Consider the following 23,534-nt stretch of genomic DNA (forward strand, 5'->3'; position numbering starts at 1 on the left):
TGGGGTTACGAGCGGAAATAATTTGTGAATCTGGCACTTCAGGGGATGGTCTAAAGTTTATGCAGCTATGTCAATATTGTCGCATTTCGGTACATGATCCAGGCTATATTGGTCCCTTTCTTACCCAAGTGTGTGCTAGTTGGCAAATTTCTCAGCAATTCTACGGTAGGCAGGTACTTGGGCAGCTAGTCAACAACAACAACAACAACAAGCTCTCGATACTGTGTATTATTTCGTCTACTTCAATGAGGCTTGCTTCAGGGGGGAATCCCACGTCTCGATACTGAATGCCTTCACAGCCCACCTTGGCTCCCAAGAGTCAGCTATCCACCCTCAAGAAAGCCTAGGGAACATCGCCATGGTGAAGGCAGAAATATGTTGTGTGTATAAAACTCTGCACAGCACACAACGCAAACAGCCTCGATACTACTAGCTACAACCTCCGCACGCCCCTAGCACACTATCTTGTTTTGTCAACATAATTAGACCAACAGTTCCCTTCTGCTTCGTGCTCAGCAATAAATACCATACAAAACAAGTCTGCAAGCGGCGCGCGCGTGCGTTGAGGAGTTTAGATCTAGCCCCACTGCACCAGCACCTGCTTCTTGTTCTTCTTTTTACCCTTGGCGCCCCCGGGAGCCGGTGCAGCCTCTTCGGCATCCTCTGTGGGAGGCGGCTCCTGTGCCGTTCCCCAGTTGAAGGTACCACGCGACTGGCCGAAATCGCGGCGCACAACACCTGAGCCGTAGCCAAAGATGGTCGTGGTGGGTTTCGGCGCCGCCGGCAGGGCGGGGAAAGCGTCCTCACCATCACCATTGACGCCGGTTCTCCTCCCGCCACCAACACCACCAGCACCAGCACCACCGCCACCCCCGCCATATGACGGCTGCGAGAACCCAACTACCGCAGGTCTTAGCGGCGGCCTTGTGATAGCTGGCCCAGCCCCGCCAATCCAGGTGGGCTGTGTTGAGTTTGAAGTGGCGGCGCCGGGGAGTGCGGGGAAAGCCGAGCGAGACGGGATGATGTCGTTGTTATTGCTATTACTGCTGTTATTGTTGCCGCGACTCGTTATCCTGTCGGATGACGACGCTGTCGATGAACTGGGGCTGAGTCCCGGAATGGACACCCCAGACCCTGCACTTCCCCGCCTGGTGCTGTTCTTGAGCTTGAGAACTCTCGTTGTCTGCCTCGCCTGTGCAGCTGGTGTGTTGCTGGTCGAAATTCCTCGCACAATGGTCGGGCCTGAGGCGGCAGCGGCAGCCCAGGCGCTGGATGTTGCCGCCGAGCTCTGCGCCCCTCCGAGACCAGGGAGGGACGGATAGTCCTCTGTGGCAGCAGCACGCCAGTTGTGCCAGGCTTTGCGCAGAGCCTCCCCTTTCTTCTTGTCGTCGAATAGCTCAGCAGCTTCGCGGACCAGAGTCCCGAGGGCGTGAGACGAGGTCTCGGAGAATAGAGAAAAGAACTCGTCGACCAACAGCTCCGCTGTCATCGACCCCCTATTGTAGTTGGAGATGAGCGAGCGGAACATTTCTAGCTTTGTGGAGTTGTTCCCGAGAAGATTTGCGGCTCGCCCAATGACGGCACCGTGCCGCGTAAGGCTAGCACGCTGGTCGTGAGTAAGAGAGTAGAGGTCAGCAATGCTGAGGTTCTGCAGGTCGTCAATTGTTGTCTGGGAAGACTGTGGCGGCTGGGACAGAGGAGGGAAAGATGACTGGGCTGAAGTGTTGGCGTTTGGCCTAGACGACGGCCCCGCGCTTGACTGTGTAGACTGTGCAGACTGCGCGGACTGGATAGAGCTGATGGCCATCTGGCGCTGGAAAGCAAGCTCGTCTCTCCTGAGCTGCTGGGCAGAGCTGACAGGTAGCGCTTCAGCGTTGGGATCGGGGCCACGCCTCCGATTCTGATCCCTCCCGCTGGCGCCACCTCCGCGTCTCTCCTGTTGGTAGCTCTGCCGGAAGTCAAAGCTTGACATGTCGACTCTCCTGACATCTTTGGAGAATGACCCCCCATGCTCGCTGAGCTGGTGGGCTTTGAGATCCATCTCTGATGCAAACACTACGAACTTTTTCTCCTGGCACTCGTTGTCGGGGCAGATGAAATGGTCCTTTTTGAAGTGCTCCTCGAGAGCATTGTAATCTTGATAGTAGTGTGGCTTTCTTGAGTCCCTCCGATCGCAGAGAAAGCACCGCTCGTGCTTGTTGCGGCAATGCTCGTAGAGTTTGTCATCATCGTAGAAGCGCGCGCCGCAGAAGCCGCAGAGCGGATGGCCCTTGAAGCCAGTCTGGTCGGATGCCCCGGGCTTGTCATCGCCATGCCGCATATGGTCCGTCAGTTCCTGGTCTGCGAACATGTCATGCTCGTGTGTGAAGACCATTTTGTGTCGAGTGCAGAGATCGCACAGCTTCTTGTGGTGGACGGAACGGACATGGCGGTGCAGGTCAGGCCAGCCAAAGCCAGCAAAATCGCAGTCTCCGTCAGGGCAATTGTACCTAAGAAGAAGGATCGTATCGTCCCTGATATCCTCGCTGGTATATTTGACGCCAATGTTCTCGTCACTGACGCTGACTTCTTCACTTGTATATTCCTCGAACCTCTTGGTGGCGTCATCGGTGAAGATGACAAACGGAGCTGAAGTCTAACAGCGGCCAACGTGTCAGTTACACACTGGAAAGTCTCGAACCAAGGGGTAGCTACTCACCCGACAATGTGGACAGTCCTTGCTCTTGTAGAGAGCCCTCAGCCTTAATGCGCAGATGTGGCAAGTTGCGTGATTGCAAGGCGCGAGAGAGCGGTGAACAATTGTGTTCGCGCAGATGAAACAGACTTCAGCATCCTCGTCGTCGGCGTCGTCCTGCAGCACCTCATTGGCGGTCTTGAAGTTGAGCGACTTGCCCGGCTGGGGAGCTGTGCCCTTTTCACTTGGCGGCTCAAAACCTTGTTCGGCTGATGGCTCGATAGCAGGGTCGGATGATGTGTGGTTGGCATGCCGTCCTCCTCTTGGTGCTCTTCCGCCTCTGCCCCTTCCGCGCCCGGCTTGGACGTTCCCAGCCGGGGCGTTCCCACCTGGGGCGTGCGGTCCGTCCCCCCTGCCCCGGCCCCTGCCTCCACGTCCTCTGCCTCTACCTCTATGACCGTCGGCACCTGGATACGTGTGTGGTGCTTGCGAGTCATCGCCTCCGCCACCTGTTGTCGCAGATACGTCTGTCGAAGCCATGGGGTTCGTGAAAGATGATGTGGCAGTCCAGGCTATTGCCACTGTCACTGTCGAGAATTGATTTCTCGTCGGGCCGTTCGGGCCGGATCCTGATTCTCCCTGTAGAAAACACGCGAGTGCAGCAGGCACGACAAGCAATCGGAGAGGGTGTGTACGTGATGTTGTAGATCGAAGGTTGTTTGCTGGCCGTCTTTCGTGTCTGACGTGGATGGTGGGGCAGCTTTATCAGCGCCGTGGAAGTTGCGGCATTGGCAGCTTTTTTCGTTACGCCCCGCTATTGTGAGTGGGCTGTGCGGGGAATTCGATTTTCGGGGAGCCAGCAGAGGCCTCGGTGGGCAAGGTGCAGGGGTGTCCATGTCATTGGGGCGCCACCAGAGAGGGTCAGCCAATGAAGGGTCTCCGGCACTCTGCAGAAATGGAAGCCTGGTCATGACTCCCATCCGTTTGCTTGTCCCTGCCTGGCTTAAGTGTACCTATGTACCTTAGGCGTGCATGGTAGGTACCTTACTTACCTCCCTAGGTAGGTGGTAGGTACCTGTAGTTGGTACTTATAGGTCTGCAATCGCTAAACCCATGGAACTTAAGGTTGATGTTGCCTAGCGGCAATAGAGAGAGGAGAGTCACGCCGTCTTCAAAGTAGCCTTTTCTTAGAGCTTGGCTCAAGCAAGGCTGACACCTAGTACAGTTCAACCCCTCCACTATTTAAATATTCCCGCGGTACAGACGGGGAGGGTCTCCACGATGGAGGTACCGAAGGACGAGGAACCGAAAAGTGAGGCCGTGTTTTAACAAGGACGACGAGCACGATGAAATAAATTTGTGGTTCATAGACTAGATAACTATGAATACCTCCTACTACTCCTGTTCTCCGACGCGCTCCTCTTCCTTCGGCTTGTGGTATAACGACGCAACTCGAGACCGCTTGAACTTGCCCGGCACCTCCTTGAGCCTGCGGTAGCTTCCCTTGAGGCTCAGCTTGGAGAGCTGGCGCGTGAGCGTAAGCGTCTCCCCCTCGCCATAGTCAGTGCCCTTGTCTTTGTCCGTACTGATACTTATCTTCTGCTTTCCCTTCTCTCTTCCCTCCGGTATCCCCTTCTGCTCCTCGTAGCCATCGTCATGCTTGCTCTACTCCATTAGCAGACGTTCCTTCTCCTTCTGCTCCTCGTGGTCATCGTTATGCTTGCTCGGCTCTATTAGTAGACGTTCCTCCTTCTCCTCCTTGAGACTACCAATCCCGCTGCCCGTCTTGGTATGTTGGCTGACCTGAACACTATCTGTACGCAGCGCTGGGAGTATGGTGTTAGAGCATGACTTCTAGTCGTCCTCGCACTCCTCTCCTGAGGTCTCCAGATCGGAATCGCTCTCGCTTAGCAATACCTTATGTAACCGAGCTTCCTGTAAAGCTTCATAGTACGCCATCTCGAGAAGGGATTTTCTCCAAATCGCTTCTATCCTCTCGCTTAAGATGCCGAGCTCGAGAGCGTCTCTGAGCATGTCGTCCCAATGGGCAGGCAAAAATGCCTCGTTTCGAGCCGAACCTAGTATGTCATCGTCCGGGGGGTCGCCGCCAAAGATAGCTTGAAGGGCTCCGGCGGCTTTCATACTGGCAAATATCTACTACATGGCATATCGCATCTAGAAGAAGCGGATATCTGGTAGCGGGCGTTTCTCCGAGTCAGACGTGCTTAACTCATAGATATCGCCGTGTACGACATATCTGGCGCTAGCCCCAATCGAGTCCTGTATCGTCCGCTTACGATCCACCAAGTTAGTCTCCTTGCTGTGACCCTGGCCGCTACTAGTAAGGCCGCTACTAGTAAGACCTATCTCGGCATGCCGTTCTTTAAACCAGACGACGTGGAGGTATATATTATGCTCTGGATTGGTTGGGTGCTGGATAGGACGGAGGGCAAATTTATGCCGGTCCCAGAGCCGACGGGCGGTAGGCCAGAACATCCGAAGTACCCTCCAAAAGTCAATAGGCGTGTCCATGGAATCTATTACTTAGACATCGATAATATTTACGGCGTCAACTACCTCAATACCAGTTAAGGAGCAGCAGTTCTGGTACCAAGGTGGTACCGTCTGCTGGGCTGTTTTATCCTCTTTGCTACGGTCTTCCGCTTTGCCTTTACCTTTACCTTTGGTCGATATCTGCTCCCCTCCCTCTTCCTTAAGCATCGTAACCAAGGTCTCGATAGGCTAGTTGACCTAGATGCCGGTAATCATTTTGACTAGTGTAATCAACACCAACAATTGACCCCGGAAGAACTCGTCGAGTGACTCAGACTCCTTAATATTCCCCAGACATAAATGAGTCAACATCGAGGACGGATCGAGGGCTATCCAGGAGTAAGGAAAGCCACAACGAAATGACGAGCAAAGCAAATATTATACCGAGAAGGAGGTAAAATATTCTAACTCTTACAGTAATCTTTTCGAATCCGATTTTTTTATTAGATTCTATTGTTGCGTTGTTGAGAAAATATAACAGATAAATCCGAAGGCTTGGCAGCACCGCGGGAACAACTAAACAGGGATCGGAGTGACATACCTACAAAACCTAGATCACGTATCACATGAATCATAATGAATCACAGTAGCTTGAGTTAGCTTCCTCGCATAGAAACAACCATGTGATATTCGCCATGTTATTCGGAATCATCAAGAATCACCAGGACGAATAAGGAGTTTCTTTTCAACCACTCAAAGCCGCTTGCTCATTTGCGTATAACTACCTACCCCAAGGCATTATCACTACAGTGCCTCCATCGTCTTCTCGTACCCCTATATGTAAATGTTTGATAGTTAATAAAGTATTTGCCGCTATTTATACACCATACCAATGCTGTGCTGTGACCAATGACGACGGCAAGCATGTCGTTTGTTCGTCTCTCCGTTGCTTCAACCAAAATAATATGCGTGAGCGTTATCTCCAAGTCCATAGAAAACCCCCCCGCCCAACCCTTCAGTCTGGCCGCTTGTCATACTAGACATAGACTGGCCAAGGAGAACCGCCTGGGCAATAACGAACACCAAGATATTGAAGATGATGATTGGGGCGTGTTCGAAACACGTCTCCCAGGACCTGCGCCAATTTAAAGAATAAAATAAGGGATTATCCAGAGAAATGCAAAATCGCTTAGATGGGAAGTCCTAGCCAAAAAAAAAACCAAGGTACCCACCTTTGGCTGTGCTCTGCTAGCCAGGTTGATAATCCCAGAGTCAAGAAACAATGTCCCAAGACGCCATGCACGCCTAGCCTGCTTTAAATCCAAACCAACGATATCAGTCTTCGATGGGATAGAGCTGATTGCCGAGAAGTTTATTCATCTGAAACATGTCGACTCGGCTCCGTTCAAACACGGCTTGCATCTTGTCGTCACATCGTATCTGCCGCTTGTCATTGGGATCCTGGAGCTCGTTGGCTTTGATGTGTTCCCAAAGCCGTTTAACCACCTGCGGGCGTGATAGCTGTTCTTGTTAGTAAATGGCCCCAAACTTCAAAGACACGTACGGGGGCCTCGTAAACAAACCTGGCTCTCTCCGCATATTTCCGCTAGCGGATAGCTGAGGTTGAAAGGTTTCTGAAAGCCACCCCCTGCTTTCCGTTTCTGTTTTTCTTCTGCCGAGTCCTCGTCGCTGTCATCGTTACCCGAGCGCACTCGTTTCTCGCTCTTTTTCTTTGCTGCCTTTGCTTTTGGTTTTGCCTTGACCTTCTTGGTGACTTTGGTTGCGCCGGCGCCGCGCGTGAGTGGGCCACGCGACCGTCTGTTCTCTTGCGCCTGGAGTTCGGCGGCAAGACGCGCATCGGCATCCTCGCTCGAGCTCTCGCGTTTTTGTTTTTTCTTTGCTGGTGGTAGCGAAACCTCTATTTCACCGTCGTCGTCGTCGGCGGCGGCAACATCTGCGTCTTCGTCCCCCTCGGGCTTGACCTCGGGGGAATGGCCGTTAGTTTCAGGTCGCGGTGAAAGCTCGGCGGCGGCGCCGGAGTGGGGCGTCGGTATTGCCTGCGTCGAGTCGGCAGATATAGCGTCGAACCGTTCTTCAGTTAAGTTTTTGATGGCATTCTAGTTGGCGGCAGGTGTATTAGGTGCCACAGTTCAGGAGGAAGAGTTGGCAGGGGCCGCGAGGTAGCAGGATTGCACGTACCTTTTGGCCGCTGAGATCCTTCTGGATGGCTTCTTGGAGGCCTTCTCGGATCTTCTTGCGAGTGACCGTTTCCAGGTCGGCAGCCGCTAAGATGCCGTCGATAATGCGGGTGTACTCGAGCTTCTCATCCGAAGATACTATACAAGGTCAGCGATGCCGACAACACAAGGGCACCATAGTCCAAGGTGGCTCAGAGGAGTCCTACATGGGGCAGACATTGCGGACAGCGAGAGAGGCGCATCAATGGGCGCAGGGCCAGGAGCGTAATCGGGCTGCAATGTGTGGTCGAGCACCGCGTGGCGTGCTCGCAGGCCGAGCGGGGATACCCGCCGGAAGAGCGATCGTGAGCGTTGGGCTAGGCGGTGGTTGTAGGCAATTGCGGCTTAAGCCGGACTAAGGGCGCGTTTCTTCACGTGTGCGTAGGAGGGGTGATGTCGCGCAAGTTGGAGCGAAAGGACGGAAGCGTGGAGAAGATCCGCTTTCTGGGTGAACCCAAGCCAACAGCGTTTAGTAACTGGCTGGGTAAGGTACCTTAGGTACCTCCCAGGTAGTCAGTCTATGTTGGCAACAAGCAGAAAAGGCCCCCCCGGCAAACACTCGACAAGATGCGCGACGATTATTAGGAGGAACGCGCTCGCAGTTCGGCGACGCTTCTGAAGCCTGAGGCGGTTGGTGTGCAGCGGACGTGGGAGCTTACAGGCCAGACAAATTAGTGACTTTGTTGTGCGAGTCGATGGGTGGAGCGACGATGCGGATGGGATGGAGGGAGAGTGGGGAGCGGGCTTCTGGCTCTTTAATCCCTGTCCAATCAATTCTCCGAATTGCAACGGCAGCTGCTCCCCCATTTGTTTTCTCCAAGTGCCATGCGCTGGAATTGGGGGTCTGCACGTGATTTCCGTGCCCAGAGAATGAGGCCACGGGGGTTCCAAAGTGCAACAAACGGTGACGGAGGCTGATCTTTCCCAAGATCACCTAGCTTGACTTAAAGCCACCCGCATTTGCTGCAGGAGCCCAAAGACGAAGAGACAGGAGCTATTCTAAATTAACCGCGGTCAAGGGTCCAGTTCAACCTTTTTTCATTATTGTATTGGGCAATTCCCGCAGTGCTTTGTTCTTCCTTTTCCTCCTGGCCTAGGGCACGGAACATGAGTCACCACACGACTCCGAACAGATATCCAGGGAAGTGAATGACCACCACTCCACATTCCACATTCCACATCCACACCCACAATAACAAAGCTAGCTCGCAAAATACTACCCAAGTCTGCGGCCATTGAATCAAGTCTTAGCAGCTTTGTTGCTCGATACTGACGGATATAGTTATCCAGATGGTTTCCAGAGTCCTGGCAACTCTTCCCTTCCTTCTATTCTAGACCAGCGCTGTTAATGTATTTTCGAGCCTGAAACATCCACTGAGAGCCAAGCTCTCTTCCAAACCCGGCCCGCCCTGGAGGTTGCACTCGGATGAATCAGCCTGCCTGATGACATGGTGGAAACTACCCGTTCCTCAAACTTCATTAGCCTCTCGGACAAGCAGAGAATTTCACGGCCTTTTTCTTTATTTTTCTTCCTTTTGTGGTCCATGTTCCTAAAGAGGCTAGAACTCGGCTGTCATCATCCGAAAGGACCTGATAGTCGGCTCATGGTTTCAGCGCTCAACCACCGGCTCACGTGCAGCTGCCACGTTCCGCCGTGTTCAATGCATCATGTAAGTGATGCTATGGCTCCGAGGTAAAGTAACTAACCGCATGAACAATGGATCACCCTTGGAATGGCCCAATTCGAATCCGTACCTTGTGTTCGCCAAGTGCCCCAGGGTGGGTAGTGGATGGGTGTGATATCCCAAGCCGGCAGCCACTGTCCAGTCGAGAGGGTCTTGGATCTCTTTCCCCGGGAAATCTGGAACCGCCAAACTCTCAACTGCAAGCCAAGCCAGACGATGCTCTCTAACTTCACGGCTGTTGCACGGCAGTCTGCGTAACAACATAAGCTGTGAGGACGACTCGCAATCTCTCAACCCCTCAAATGCCAAGGGGCTGTAGTTGATAATATATCTTCGAGTTTTAGACCAATAGTGACCTCCTGTGCTGACCTTTCTAGGAGATGCCACCGCCATTCTGTCTCGCGAACCCTCTCTCCTGTTCATTGCTGGCACATGCCTCAACTGCAACAGCTCCCATGCTATCATGGACAGGGCACAGAGTTCCGGCGCCAACCGTGTCTGGTAGCACAAGCCAGCGAGGCGGCTAGTTGATGGGGGTGGTTCACCCAGGGAAAGGGGTCATGCGGGGTATCAAGGTCTCCTCGCTGCCGGCAATTGCCCGCCCAATAACACAACCTCCAACATGCAGAACGGCACGTCTACCAACATTGCCTCGATCCTGCGGGCTTACTTCACAGCACACGCACTCTATCCCGCGGCTAGTACACCCACCTCGTCTTGTCTACGTAGGTATATAAGGAAGGCATGGCTTCTTCTGGCATCCAGCCACCGCTGTCCTGGGCATCCGGCTCATACATACCGCATAGCCATCATATGCCAACGAGACTCCCGTCCTAAGACGTCATTCCTGTCGCCGCTTCCCAGCAGGTATACTCACCATGGCCGAGTTTCCCAGGCTGCCCCATTCGGGCATCCGCGTCGTCATTGTTGGCGCGGGCTTTGCCGGGCTTACGGCTGCCATTGAGTGTGACCGGAAAGGGCATGAGGTCATCTTGTTCGAAAAGTCCCCGGAGCTCGCTCCGCTCGGCGATATTATCAGCTTCGGCCAGAACTCGTCCCGCTTCTTCTCCAAATGGCCGGGCGTGTGGGAGGCCCTCGAACCCATCATCCATAAGAGCGAGGAGGTCAAATTCTACGACTGGCTGGGCAGGTATGCCACAACTCAGTCGTTTGCCAAAGAACACCGCGAGTGGGGGCCTAGGGTCAACGGTCACCGGGGTGAGATCCACCAAATCCTCTACCGCCATGCGCTGGCCAGGGGGGTTGACGTCCGGCTCGGGCACAATATTGTCAACTACTTTGAGACAGAGGATGCGGCCGGTGTCGAGACGGCTGATGGCCAGCGGTTCACGGCCGACGTGGTGCTCGCCGCCGAGGGGGTGCGCTCCCGTGGCAGGAAGCTCGTCCTTGGATTCGAGGATAAGCCGCAACCCTCGGGGTACGCCGTGTTTCGCACGTGGTACCCCTCCGACAAGCTGTTGGAGAGCGACAAGACACGGCACCTGGTGGCCAACGGCGATTCGCATGTCGCTTGGATTGGGCAGGACGTGCACTTTCTGGCCGCCGCCATCAAGGACGGCCGCGAGATGAGCTGGGTGTGTACGCACAAGGACGAGGGCGACATCGAGGAGAACTGGCAGTTCCCCGCCAAACTCGAAGACGTGCTGCGTGTCGTCGACGGCTGGGACCCAGTGGTGCTGGAACTAGTGAGAGCTACACCGCCCGACCGGCTGTTCGACTACAAGCTCGTCTTCCGCGACCCCCTCCCAACCTTCATCTCACCCAAGGCACGCACCGCGCTGATCGGCGACGCCGCCCACCCGTTCCTCCCCACGTCGATCCAGGGCGCCTCCCAGGCTATGGAGGACGGCGTGGTCATGGCTGCCTGTCTCGACCGAGCCGGCAAAGGCAAGGTTCAGGAGGCTGTCCGGGTCTGGGAACACATTCGCTACGAGCGAGTGCACAAAATCCAGGCCACGGGCATCTCGACGCGCGAGCAGTGGCACAAAGCCGACTGGGACGCCATATGGCGTGACACGGACTCGCTGCATCTGAAGCGGGAGGCCTGGGTCCTTGACTTTGACTCGGAGGCAGACACGTATGCATCGTATGATGGTATCCGAGATCAGCTGTTCTCAGGCGAGACAGCGAGCTGATATTGCAGCTTCATCTCCCAAATATTGTGGCCCTGACGTGGATATGCAGCCAATACACTAGAGCTAGTAGCTAGAATCGGCCAAGGGCTTCTGCCCGACCCTCTTCATTGTTTGCCTTTCATTTCGTCCTGTCCTCCCTGGATTCTTTCGGGTTTGTTTGTACCTGCACTCCTTTGGACAAGGCGAAAGGCTAATGTGCAATGAAGCTGGTAAGCTCATCACACCGGGGTGCTCAGTTCCAAGTCTTGGCTGAACGTGTTGCCGGATCTTGAAACCAAACGGAAAAACGCACCCAACGGGTGCCTCGAAAAATGGCTCATGAAGATTGACGCCGCTGAGCATTCAGATCATGTGTCGCCGAAGAGGGCCATCCATCCCAAGTATGGTACGATTAACGATTATGTTGGAGACTCACATTCAGATGTGGAACGGATGAGGCTCTCTGAGAGTCTCGAGCACCTCCCTTACTACACCTTACCCACTTGGACTAGTCTCAGCATGGCTACAACTGGCGAATGGCTCGCGTAATTAACAGATCCAAATGGTCGGGACCGAGCACCATCAGACGAGATTAGTGGCCGCCACTGAAAGACTTGAACACGATCCCGGAGCTGGCAAAGCGCCGACGTCCCGACGTCGCCGAGCAAAAGAGGGGACGGGGGTGGGTGACGTCTGGCTTTTCATAGGCTATATACCACAGCTTGCCAGGCATCCGGCCAGCCTCACACAGCCGACCGCCGGCATTGACGCCGGAATTGAACCCATACACCCGCTGTCTTTTCATCTTCTCGGGCCACAGAAACACATCGGAGTCCGGCGGTTGCGACAGGTGCGGCAGGTCTCGGATTACCCCACAAAATGCAGCTTCGTTCAGCTCGGGGGACGGGGCGATTACTATTGCGTATTATTGCGGCCGCTCTGGCACCCCTTGCCTCCTCCGCCTCCTCTTCAGAAATGAGATGAATATTAGCACATGGTCTAATAGCCCCCACTGGCCTATTCTTGTCCTTCAGGCCGCCGCCGCCGAAACCTGGACCCAGAACATGCTCAGCCAGTAGAAACACGCTGCGGTTGATCGGACGAGGGAGGATGGAGATGTGCGGTCGAATCATGATCGGCGGCGAACAGCAGCCCTGGCATGGTCGTTCATGCACCGGACCTACTTAGTTGGCTTCCTTTTGCTGTCTACGCTGAGTGGCGGGTCCCTTTGCCCCTCTCGCGCGTTTCTATAAGATGGCGAGGAGGAGACCGGCAAGCCCTCTCTGCATAAACCTGCCTTTCCATCAACCGCACTAGACTCCCTCCTCACACACAGTTTAAAGGATTCTTGGCCAGGTCGACCTTGACCTTTTGAAATAATTACTTGCATCAAGCTCGGGCTCAGACACACAATTACAACATGGCTGCTCCGATCCCCGTCGCCAGCTTCGGCAACAACTCTAAGGTTGCGCAGGACATCCGCGCCAGGCTTCTCCCTGAATACGACCGTACGTCTTTGCACTGGTCTGTGATAATCCAGGTGGCACTTGCTAACTAGTGCCATGTCCCAGTCGCGCACATCTGCCTCGACCTCGAGACGGCGCAGGCTGAGCTGCCGCTGATCTGCGCGGGCAACCTCGAGACGGAGCCGTCGTCGGGGCTGGGCAGCAATGCGGGCGTGCCGGCGACGGAGCGCAAGGTGCCGCGGGCCATCATCTTCGGCGGCGGCATCCCCACAGACGAGATCCAGCGCGTCCACGACGCCGTGCAGGCCAAGGCCCCCGAAGTCAAGCAAATCCACCTCACGCGCCAGGACATCCTCGACGCCGGCGCCACCGGCCCCGACCCCGAGGTCATCGGCCGCCTGCTACGCCAGAAGCTCGCCGAGCTGGTCGACCAGTCCGACTCAGATAGCTGAGTTGTTATTATTGGGGGGGGTGTTTGTTATATAATTTTAGGTGAAAATCAGGGGCGAGGGGGAGGGTCGTGCCGCGAGTCGAGCCGAGTCTGGAAGGGAAGAAAATAGTAGTGTTTTTTTTTGCTTGGTAGGGCTGCGAGGCAGCAGCGAGAATATTAAAGAGGTTCTGGTACATTGCCGCACACTCTCAGCCGTGGTTGATTGCGACTTGTTGAAAGTTGTGGGTGTAAGGCCGTCCGGGCCGACCGTATCGTTGACTGCCTTGACAGCTAGTTGCAATGAAGCTTCCGGGCTTGCTTCGGGGTCCTCGGTCCTGAGGATGGTATATGCCTGGCGTAGCGGTGCGTGGTACCGTTCAACCTTGCCAATACTGTTGTGGGCTTCAACGGGTATCTCTTTGATCAAGATCCCCATTTCCTTAGCCGACTGCCGGAACTCGGTAATCGGAACGATGTGCCGGCGTCGGTAACTAGCCAGTCGGGGGGCCTTGGTATACGTTGATCCAACATAGGCAGAGGGCTTCCCACACGGCCTTTGACGATATATCCTTCAGGAAGTGGGCCGCTGAGAAGGCCGTAGCCGCATCGACGGCGTGGAGGACAGGGCGGCCGTCGATATACAGTATATCGACGGCGACTTCGTAGTTGAACTCGCAATCGTCGTGCAGGGTGAATTTGAACCGGGCCGGGCGGCCCGCGTTCATCTGGCACTGGTGGCAGACTCGGCTCAGGAACTCAAGGGCTCCGATTTCCACCGGGTGCCCAGCCGTCTTCAGGACCTTATGCAGGCGGGGGACCGACGGGTGGCCGAATCGGCGGTGGAGCCGGCGTAGCCCCGTGTCGGTGAGGTAGTTGTAGGCGAGGGTCTTTTCTTTCGTTAGCTGGAGCCAGGGGTGCCCCCATTTCCGTACGACGGGGACGGTGAGGTTGCCCTGCCGTAGCTGGTTCCGTAGGTTGTCGAACTTCAGGCCCAAGCGGTCCATATCCTGAAGGCACAGCAGGAACGGTGTGTCCGCGGGGACTACGTGGAAGTTAACCAGGCCGAAGGGGGTAGGTACGGTGGTGGTGCCTAGGGGGGTGAGGGTGCCGCCTTGGCCGAATTTGATCGCGGCTTCCGTATTTGGCGGTCCGAGCCGTACTGACGGTAGCTCCCTTTGTAGGGCACGGAACTGTAGGTGCCCGGCTGTTAAAAAGCCGGAAGCTCCTATGTCGGGCATGATGCCGTGGAACTCCGTAGCTAAGTAACGGCCTTCGAGGGTGAAGATCGAAGCGGGGTCTTGGTCCTGCCTTTCGGCCTGGAGGAAGGGGTCTTCCTTTGTTAGGCCGTGGTAGAGGGCGGTATTACTAGTCCGCATAAAAAGTAATATCCGACAAATCTTAAGCTATTGATGCACGAAAAGTGTAGATAGCTTCATTTCGTAAAGCGCTGGTGGGAGTCCCACTAATGGCGTTTGGCGCTAGCCGGACGCATCGGGCTAGACTCGCGCTGGCGCACGGGCCATGTTGGCACGTGACACTAGCGGGGTCTAGGGTTTCCAACTTTTGGGAAATGCCCCGCGCCCACCAAGCTTAGAAGAATCATCACCTTTTACACTGTAAGGAAAGGACACCCCAAACACCAGCCGCGCGCACAGGGTGCGCGCTCACCACCTGTTACCAATTGGCCAGAACACTGCCAGTTGGCACAAGCCATTACGCCACGCCATGGCGCCCCGGGCCTGAGCCCCTGAGCATGTATATAAACGTGGCCCTCGCCCACCTTCCTTTGCGAGGGCCAGGTTGAAGTCTCACACCAATACTACTCGTTGCTCGCCCACCTTCTTACCTGCATTGTGACCACCTTGATCCGGCGTACCTGCCTTCTCTTACATACACCTTTTTTGCATCCCTAACAGTTTTACCGCTTCAGCTATAGTCGGACTTCCTAAAATAATAAAGAGTTATCTTTAGTATACTCCTCGCTATATTCCCTACTAAGTACCGCGTTTTCGAGAGCTGAAGCTTCCTAGCTAGCTTAGGGAACCGGATCTCTTAGCGATCGATAATTGTTACGAATCCTTGTTGAAATGCGCAATAGTGGGGCACGCTCAGTTTGGTGTGGACCAATCAGGAGCGTCCCATGGAAGGAACCAATTAGGAGTGTCCCTGGGTCCCGAGGTTCGGGACTACTCAAGGTCGGGGACGCGGGACAGTGTCCCGCGCGCCCGGCGTCCCGAGACCGCAAGGTCTCGGGACCACGGGCTAGTGGGACCATTGTTATTGGTTACACAGTTAGATATATACGATGACCGTACCTACGGTCATAGATAGCTCTTGCTTGGTTCTTCAAGCAAGCAATACACATTCACTGCACTCATACACTTTGAGTGGCATTCCAATTTGACTGTATTACCCGTGGGATAGGAGCTTGCCCATTGTTCTATCTTCATAATTACCAACCCCAGCATCCTATCGAGCCCGTGCTCCTTACAGACAGACGACCCTAACAGTCGAGTGGTTTATAATACTTATCAATTTCACATAGTAATTTTTTCAGAGTTTCGCAGTAATATTGTCCTCCAGACAGGATAAAAACTGGCTAACTAAGGCTGTAAGGCATCCTCAGTGAAAGGCTATGTCGGCAGGATTCCAGGTCGCAGTCCTCTACGAATTTTTTGCGGGTGGAAATGTATGGCTGAATGACCGATTTTCAGTGAAAATTTGACTTGGCCAAGCATGGTGCCCATGTGTGCCAATTACCTGAAATGCAACGTTAGTGTTAAGATCACCAGGTACCGGTACTGAAAGCAACAGGGCGTAGCTGTACGCCGAAAACTGGTGGTTCAAGTGTTGATTGTTGATGTCTATGTAGATCTAAGAAGGAAGGTGGAAGTGGCCGTAGGCCACTTATTTACGTTCGGTGGCCCTGCGCCCCTGCGCCTCCACTGCCACATCTGTGGCTGACTAGCGCGTTATTCCAACAAAAGTATTGTCATGCGTGGTGTGTCAGCTGCCAGCGTCGTTGGTGCCGAATCACCAACTCTGTGTTGGCTCCCATAAGCACCTTCATGGTCGAAATCAAACTTGGGGGCATCTCAACAATCAATTCTCATGGCAATGTCACATGTCATGTCAGACGTGGTACTGTCCCATCCCAAGATGCCTGCTTCTAGAACTAACTCGTTTGGTCCATCATGCAGACAGCTTAAAGCCCCTGTCACTCAGTTCAGCCGCACTCTGGATCTGGCCGAGCGTCGAGTAATTAATTATCAGACCTCATAGAGCCTCGCCATTCACCTCAATTTCACCACCCGTCATGAAAAAAATGAAGCAACATCCTAACCATAACCACAACTGGGCGCCTACATTACCAGCACACACAGCCCCGCCGGCCTGCCAGGCCCAGCCATGGCCATCGACTTCGGGCAGGCGCGCAACAGCACGGCGTGGCACGCCGAACCCAGCCGCCGCGGCACGTACGGGCTGCTGTCGTCGTGCCTCGTGACAATGGCGCTGTGCGTGTGGACTGCCGTGCACCTCAACCTGCCCGAGCACGGTAAGTCACAGGCGGCGCAGACGCGCCGCAAGCTGTGGTGGCTGCTGCTCGGGCTGCTGGCGCCCGAGTTCGTCGCGTGGACGGCGTTCGAGCAGCACCGCGAGGCGCGCGCGTTCCACGGCGATATTAAGGTGGTGCTTGGAGAGGAGGTGGAGAGAAGGTCTTTGTTTGGGTGGGCGAGGCGTGTCTTGCCGGGGAAGAGGCAAGGGCCAGCTGGCGAGGTGCGGGATGTCGAGATGGCTACGGCGCCGGCTCCGGTTCCGGCTTCGTCCGTGTCCACGTCCACGTCCACGTCCACGTCCACGCACCAAGTACGGTCTATGTCTACGTCCCAGTCCAGGTCGCGGTCACCGTCCAGGTCGCGGTCACCGTCCCCGTCCCCGTCCCCGTCTCTATCGCGCTCCCCACCACAGCGCGCATCCACTTCCACAGCCTCGACATGCACATCGCCAGCCCTGGAACCACAGCCCAGAAGCCAGCCGCGGCGTCGACACTCGTGGACGATGGCACACAGCCACTTCGCCATCATGGGCGGGTTCGCCTTCGACTCCGACGTCGCGTCCAGCGGCGGCGACTTTTTCCCAGCAAACCGCAAGCGCGCAGCCCTAACCGCGCTCGGCCTGCTGCGGCTCGCACACGTCACGCCACACTTGGTGCCAGACGTATCCACGACGCAGATCACCGACCGCAGCAAGGCGAACTGGCTAGCCAAGACGGTCGTCGCGCTGCAGGCGCTGTGGTTCGCCGCGCAGGTCGTGTCGCGGCTCGCGGCCGGGCTGACCGTCAGCCTGCTCGAGCTCAACACGTTCGCCCACGCCGCGTGCACGCTCGTCGCCTATGCGCTGTGGTGGCACAAGCCGCTCGACGTCGCCGAGCCCGTGCTCGTGCGCGGCCGCGATGTTGCCCTCGCTGCCGCTGGGATGTGTATGCGCAGCCCCATGGGCGCCTGCACGGCTGCCGCGAGCCACTTCCAAGGCGAGACCATGCTCGCGCGGCTGTGGCGCGACGGCGACGGCGCGCTTGCGCCTCATTATGCGGACGACGATGACGACGTCGGCGAGGTCACGCCCGTCGAGCGCGGCCTACTCGAGGCGCTCACCGCGCCAGGCCAGCGCGGCCTGGGCTTGGTATACGTCGCCGCCGACCCACCACCGTCGCCGTCGCGCGCCACGGGCGACGGCGTCTGCCGCCTGTACATGGGCCAGAGCCTGTTCGGGTTCGGGTTCCGGCGCGGGCGGTACAACGACTTCAGCCGGCGCGTGGTTGTTGGCCCGCGGTTCGTGTTCACGCGCGCGCTGCCGTCGGCGGCCGACGTGGTAGCGCGGCGCGGGCTCGCCGCCCTGCAGCGCCCGTACGTGACGCTCGCGCCGGCCGACGTGCGCCGCCTGCGGCTCGCGCGCGACTGCTACAGGAAGTACCCCGGCTTTCTCGCTCGCGCCAGGGATGGCGGCGACGGCGTGGGCGCTGCTAACTACCTCGACAACCCCGGCGAGGCGCACCGCGCGTGGCTCGGCGAGTACGTGTGCGCGCGCGCGCGCAACTTTCCGCAGCAGAGCAGTCTGGGGCCGGCCATGCTCAGCCTGCTAGTCGCTGGCGTGGCGTACGGCGGGCTGCATCTGCTGGCGTGGAACCCGCCGGTGGCGAGCGCCGCCGAGGTGCTGCTGTGGCGCGTCTCGGGGGTCATCGTCGCCGTGTACGGGTCGGTGCCGTACATGATACAGTCGCTGAAGGAGCTCCTGTCCAGCGCCTTCTTGAAGCCCTCGGCGGTAGAGGACGTGGCCAGGTGGGTTGCAAAGCATGTCCCGAGATGGGTTTTTGGTGTCGGCGCGGTCGTGGCGGTCCTTGTGGCCCTGGGCGTGCTGGTGGTCGCCGTCGTAGGCGGCCTGCTGTATGTTGCCGCCCGCGTGTATCTACTTGTTGAGGCGCTCATGAGCGTCCCGTGGCTGCCCGACTCGGCCTTTGAGACCATTGCGTGGGCAAAGTACTTGCCACATTTCACCTAGTCGAGGCTGAAGAAGAATTCAATACCCTCTTCGTCGCCAACTAAGATATCCCGAGAATCAAACGTCTTTCAGCATTGCACTTTGGTATGATACTTCAAAGTGCTTTCTTATTTTCGGCACCGACTTGAACTTGACCTGGAAGGTATCCCGGCGGTACCTCGACATGACTGGCACCATATCGACATTTACATCTTCACCATGCTTGCCAGCGTGTCCAAAACTTCAACATATCCGCGGACCAAATGATGCTTAATCTAGATAAGTATCTCTTTCCATTCGGCTACCGACGACCTATGCGAGTTCCATGTCATCATGTGAATCGTGACAAGCTGACATCCCAGCACACATTCAACGCCGCGATATTCAACCACGCTGCCGCGAGAAAACGGCATCCTCCATGCCTTCTACGCCGCTGGGGCCTCAGTGAGGGCGAGCGAGGCCGTGATCTCGGCGAACATCTTCTTGATGGCCTCGCCGTGGTCCTTAGTCCAGGCCTCGCGCGAGGCGTCGCCGAGGACGCCGCCGGCGGCAGCATGGGTGTCGGGCGGCGCGCCCTCGGGGGAGGCGAAGGCGAGCTGGGGCCGGGTGGGGGCGACCTGCATCTTGAGGGGCACGCCGAGGATCTTGGCGGCCTGCTCCGAGGAGCTGGCGCCGCCTAGCACGCCGTAGCTGACGATGCCAATGGGCTTTCCCTTGATCTCGTGCGACAGGTAGTCGATGGCGTTCTTGGTGCCGCCCGGCAGGCCGTAGTTGTACTCGGCCGTGACGAGCACATATGCGGCGTGGCGCTTCATCTCGGCGCTCCAGGCCAGGCTGTGCGCGTGCGACAGCGACGCGTGCTCCGGCACCATGCCGGGGAGCACCAATTCGTCATATATGGGCAGCTTGAACGACGCTATGTCCACGTCCACGAGCTCGACGCCGGCGCCGGCGGCTGCCGAGGGGCCGATTATCTCTTTGACCAGCGCTGCTACAGCCGGCCCAACGCGCACAGCCCGTACGCTCCCCGTTATGATAGCGATCGTCTTCTTGGTGGCCGCCATGGTATGCAGAGAGTATGTATTTTGGGAGGGAGAATGGGTTTGATTTTTGATTTCGATCTTCGTTTGAGATGTCTATCTGGTCTCGTGCTGAAAATCGAAGGACCAAGAACCAAGAACCAAGGAGCGTAGATACAGGCCAGGTACTTATACCACCAGACCTCAGCACCCGCCTAGGTAGTTAGAACGGATTCTACTCCCATCTTCTGTGGACGGGGCCAAGACTCAGGAGCCGCCGACGTGGCCAATGCACGCTCTATGCGTCCATCAGCAGCCGGCGGCGTCTCCAGAGGGTCAGGGAGGCCTATGCGGATCCATCGCACAATAACAGCACTTGGATTTGCCATTCCCCATCGCGGCGCAGCCTCTTCACCGCCCGTTCGGCCAAAAAAGGGGGCGTATATTCGTCAGATACGGTCCATACAGACGAAGGCGGCCTATCGGATACGGGAGATAGGGATACATTACCATGGGCGTCATCGGGGGTCCAACCACGAAACAAAGCAGCTGTGGACCTTGATAGGCGACAAGACACCTTGCCAGCCACGAGAAGGGATCTCAAGTCGACGGCCCAGCTACGTATTCAGGTCCCAGGGGGACAACTGCCCGACGCGATTCGAGTTTGAACCAAACTTAGAGGATACTTTATCAAAGGGGCCAGCTGCTGCTTAAGACCTGGGTACCCAGCTCGTACCTTCTTACGACACGCTCCCTCGCAAAATCCATAGAAATAATCACAAGCCTGGCGGTCCGAGACTAGAAACTGCCCCCACTAGAAACTGCCCCCCTAACAAGATGAGCGGCTGCGGACGTGTGGTACCTACTCCGCACATCTCATCGCAATACACACGGCGTTTTTGGGGGAGACCGCGCGGCAGTATGGAGCGCGCGCGTCAAGGTGACCGAGTACCGGCGGCCGTGGTGTTTGGGATCAGGCTGAGGTAGAGCGAGCGGGTTATTGGGGGTTCGGAGAGATCTAGACTCTGAGGGAGTGAAACTCGGCTCAGCTTCCGCTCTTTGCAGTTGGTCAGTTTTCTGGACTGTCAGGCAGCCGGCTCGGTCTAGTCCCACAATCCCTTGCTGGCTCATACATGCCAACAGGAAAGGCGGAGGTATGGCGTTGTTTGGGGAGTGGGCTCCCGCGCGGCAACCGTAAAGGGAAAGGCGTAACGAGCCAAGGTGGTATGGCAACGAGAGGCGCAATAGCCAATTAGTCACCCCCAGTTGCCATCGTTACCTGATGGTACGTACCAGTCAGACAGAAATAGGGAATTGCATACATGAAAGCAATTGCAGGAGAGAAATGGTCTGAAGCTGGGAACTTCTGGAATAGCAGCCAAAAACTGGAGCGGGTGGGGCGGTGATGTAGCACCTCCTTACCTTGGAAATCGAGATGGCATATGTTGCTGACCATCAAAGGCTCGAGTCCAAACTGCGTCACAATTTTCTTGATACATGTCGAGGGAAACAATTCGGACAGGCTCGAGAGGAGACAAGTTTTATATTAAGCCCCCGTCCCTACTCGTCTCGAGAATACACAGTCCAGCGCTTCGTTATCGCCCGTTATCAAGCTCAGTTCCGCTCCCGTCTCCTAGGTGCCGCTCTTATTATGTCGTCCACGCGCAACAGCAGCTGTGGGCTTGTTAGTATTCCGGCTAGCTCGCTTGGGAGAGGAATGGGGCAATCTTACCTCAGCAGCCTCACTAGCCGAAGAAACCACGGCCTTCTTGAGTTTGTAGCTCTCAATCACTCCAAACTCTCTCATGTCTGCGATCCCACCTCCCGGGGTCATCAGATCCAGACCATATGTCGTCAGTCCATCATAGATGGCCTTGCGGAGGCGGGCAACTAGATCTCCCGAATCGAGACCCGCGTTGTCCGCAAGGATAGTGGGAAGCTGTCGTAGCGCCGTCGCAAAGGCAGCAACCGCCGTTTGCCGCTTGCCCTCGACCCGAGTGGCAGCACCGTCGACAGCCTTCGCCATCACCATTTCAGCACAGCCGCCACCTAATGTTGTCCGCGGCTCCTTGATCGTCTGTGAGAGAACGGCAAGCGCGTCGTGCAGACTCCGCTCCGCCTCGTCCAGGAGCTGCTCTGATGCTCCGCGGAGCACAATCGTGCAAGCCTCTCCGGCGGCCACGCCAGAGAACTTGATCAGGGTGTCCTCTCCAATGATGACCTCTTCGATTATGTCGCAGTGGCCGAGCTTGACCTGGTCCGGGTGGTCAAATGTCGAAGTGATCTCACCGCCGGTCACGAGCGCCAGTCTCTCGATGCCGTCAAAGTCGGCGTGCTCGATCGACATGATGCCTGCGTCTGTGAATAGCTGCTCTGGCCAGTTGTAGATGAGCTGCCGGTTGATGAAGCAGTTGATGCCGTGTGCCTTGATCTTCTCCACCTTGGCCTTCATCTTCTCTCTCTCGGCCTTTTCGAGGTCTGCCAGCTTGCTCGTCGAGGTAACCTTGAGCCGTGCCCCAAAGATCTTTACCTTGTCGGTATCCATTGACGTGTTGGCGATGAGGATCTTGGCCTTCTCCAGACGCTTGGGCTGGTTGACACCAATCTTCTTGTCAAGAATAAAGCCCTCGTCCAAGTAAGACTCGCTCAGCTTGCCGCCAGCCTTCTTGATGATCTGAATGTGGCTCAGGTCTGACGACGTCTTCAATCTTAACACGGCATCGCAAGCAAGCTTGGCAAAGTGGTCCCGGTCCTGGGCGAGGACCTTGGAGCTGAGTGTCGTGCGTGCGATGGCGAGGAGGTCCTGCTTGAACGCCTCGGGGTTGTTGCTATGGTCCACCGCGGATGCCTCGAGGGCCTTCAGCGCTGCCTGGCTCGCTATCCGATAGCCTTCGATAATTGTCTGAGGGTGGATCTTCTTGTCGACGAGGCGCTCCGCCTCGCGCAGCAGCTCGGCGGCAAGCACGGTCACAGATGTGGTCCCGTCACCCACTTCATCGTCTTGAACCTTTGAGATGTTGACAAGGACCTTTGCCGCAGCGTTGTCGAGGGCGATGGCCTTGAGAATCGTGGCGCCGTCGTTTGTTACCATGATTTCCATGGTAGAACTAACACGAGGGGTCCCATGTCAGCCCCCGGGTGTTCCTCGAAGACACGGCCTGGAAGGAAGAACATACGCAGACTGGAGAATCTTATCCATGCCCTTCGGGCCGAGGGTGCTCTTTACCAAGTCGCCAACTGCGATGGCGCCGACAAAGGCGCTGAGGCGAGCATTCTCACCCTTTTCCTCTGTGGTCCCCTCCTCGAAGATCTGCGTGGGGCTAAACGACGACTGCACAACAGTAACAGTTAGCGGGCAGCCGGCAAAACATGGCGTCTCGGACGGGTGCGACTTGCCATGGCACCGAGTGATTTTGGTTTCTGGGAGGTATATAAATTGCGGGTTGCGGATGGCACCAGAATGTGGGGAGACGAGCAGCTTTGCAATCAGGCACCTTGGTCAACAGCGAAAGCTCCCACGGACATTTTGCGATGGCCCTGGCAAAAAAAACTGCCTGGAACTAGGAGCTCAGCGTCACCGCCCAGCGGCAGCTGTCCGCCAGCTGAGTGCCATCTGATACCCCACCTACGTTCTTGAGGGAAGCCCCACATATGCCGCCTCTGCCATGGACCACTGGAGTTATCAAGCACCTTACGTACGGAGTACTGTGCAGGCTACAATGCCATCGCTGCTCGCGTCTCAGCTCAAGGTTTTTCTTTTGGTGAAATATGGTCGGGTACCTTGTTAACACGACTTATCACAAAGCTTTCCAAACGGTCAAACCCGGGAATAGTTTGCATGCAAAGCCGCAACTCTG

General features: G+C 56.3%; 8 protein-coding genes across 8 annotated transcripts; 3 read left to right on the forward strand and 5 right to left on the reverse strand.

The window, feature by feature from the left end:
- Nucleotides 1-577: 577 nt before the first annotated feature.
- Nucleotides 578-3,214, reverse strand: B0T26DRAFT_651426 (uncharacterized protein; the record flags this gene model as incomplete). The annotated part of the gene is made up of 2 exons (XM_060438273.1): nt 578-2,635; nt 2,699-3,214. The coding sequence occupies 2 exons, from the start codon at nt 3,212-3,214 to the stop codon at nt 578-580; spliced, it is 2,574 nt and encodes an 857-aa protein (XP_060294191.1).
- Nucleotides 3,215-4,069: 855 nt separating this feature from the next.
- Nucleotides 4,070-4,816, reverse strand: B0T26DRAFT_677277 (uncharacterized protein; the record flags this gene model as incomplete). The annotated part of the gene is made up of 2 exons (XM_060440085.1): nt 4,070-4,333; nt 4,592-4,816. The coding sequence occupies 2 exons, from the start codon at nt 4,814-4,816 to the stop codon at nt 4,070-4,072; spliced, it is 489 nt and encodes a 162-aa protein (XP_060294192.1).
- A 1,686-nt stretch (nt 4,817-6,502) lies between these two features.
- Nucleotides 6,503-7,584, reverse strand: B0T26DRAFT_753048 (uncharacterized protein; the record flags this gene model as incomplete). Its single annotated transcript, XM_060445612.1, has 4 exons — nt 6,503-6,688; nt 6,751-7,284; nt 7,367-7,503; nt 7,572-7,584. The coding sequence occupies 4 exons, from the start codon at nt 7,582-7,584 to the stop codon at nt 6,503-6,505; spliced, it is 870 nt and encodes a 289-aa protein (XP_060294193.1).
- A 2,114-nt stretch (nt 7,585-9,698) lies between these two features.
- Nucleotides 9,699-11,277, forward strand: B0T26DRAFT_346937 (uncharacterized protein). Its single transcript, XM_060434532.1, has one exon. The coding sequence runs from the start codon at nt 9,968-9,970 to the stop codon at nt 11,243-11,245; it is 1,278 nt and encodes a 425-aa protein (XP_060294194.1). The 5' UTR covers nt 9,699-9,967; the 3' UTR covers nt 11,246-11,277.
- Nucleotides 11,278-12,644: 1,367 nt separating this feature from the next.
- Nucleotides 12,645-13,142, forward strand: B0T26DRAFT_677280 (uncharacterized protein; the record flags this gene model as incomplete). Its single annotated transcript, XM_060440086.1, has 2 exons — nt 12,645-12,732; nt 12,796-13,142. 2 exons carry the CDS (start codon nt 12,645-12,647, stop codon nt 13,140-13,142), a joined length of 435 nt encoding a protein of 144 aa, XP_060294195.1.
- Nucleotides 13,143-16,528: 3,386 nt separating this feature from the next.
- On the forward strand, nt 16,529-17,566 carry B0T26DRAFT_649259 (uncharacterized protein; the record flags this gene model as incomplete). The annotated part of the gene is made up of 2 exons (XM_060438068.1): nt 16,529-16,810; nt 17,090-17,566. Coding segments are annotated over 2 exons (759 nt in total), but the record flags the coding sequence as incomplete, so codon positions are not given.
- Nucleotides 17,567-19,083: 1,517 nt separating this feature from the next.
- On the reverse strand, nt 19,084-19,722 carry B0T26DRAFT_650502 (NADPH-dependent FMN reductase; the record flags this gene model as incomplete). Its single annotated transcript, XM_060438186.1, has 1 exon — nt 19,084-19,722. One exon carries the CDS (start codon nt 19,720-19,722, stop codon nt 19,084-19,086), a length of 639 nt encoding a protein of 212 aa, XP_060294197.1.
- Nucleotides 19,723-21,291: 1,569 nt separating this feature from the next.
- On the reverse strand, nt 21,292-23,076 carry B0T26DRAFT_741794 (chaperonin Cpn60/TCP-1 family; the record flags this gene model as incomplete). Its single annotated transcript, XM_060444012.1, has 4 exons — nt 21,292-21,351; nt 21,410-22,784; nt 22,854-23,008; nt 23,074-23,076. The coding sequence occupies 4 exons, from the start codon at nt 23,074-23,076 to the stop codon at nt 21,292-21,294; spliced, it is 1,593 nt and encodes a 530-aa protein (XP_060294198.1).
- Nucleotides 23,077-23,534: the final 458 nt, after the last annotated feature.

The sequence above is a fragment of the Lasiosphaeria miniovina genome (assembly GCF_030549165.1).
Source record: "Lasiosphaeria miniovina strain SMH2392-1A chromosome Unknown B0T26scaffold_5, whole genome shotgun sequence".
NCBI classification, from domain to species: Eukaryota; Fungi; Ascomycota; class Sordariomycetes; order Sordariales; family Lasiosphaeriaceae; genus Lasiosphaeria; species Lasiosphaeria miniovina.

What these genes read in the sequence shown, in the direction of transcription:
- B0T26DRAFT_346937 (XM_060434532.1), top strand. Translation starts at nt 9,968, where the DNA reads ATGGCCGAGTTTCCCAGGCTGCCCCATTCGGGCATCCGCGTCGTCATT.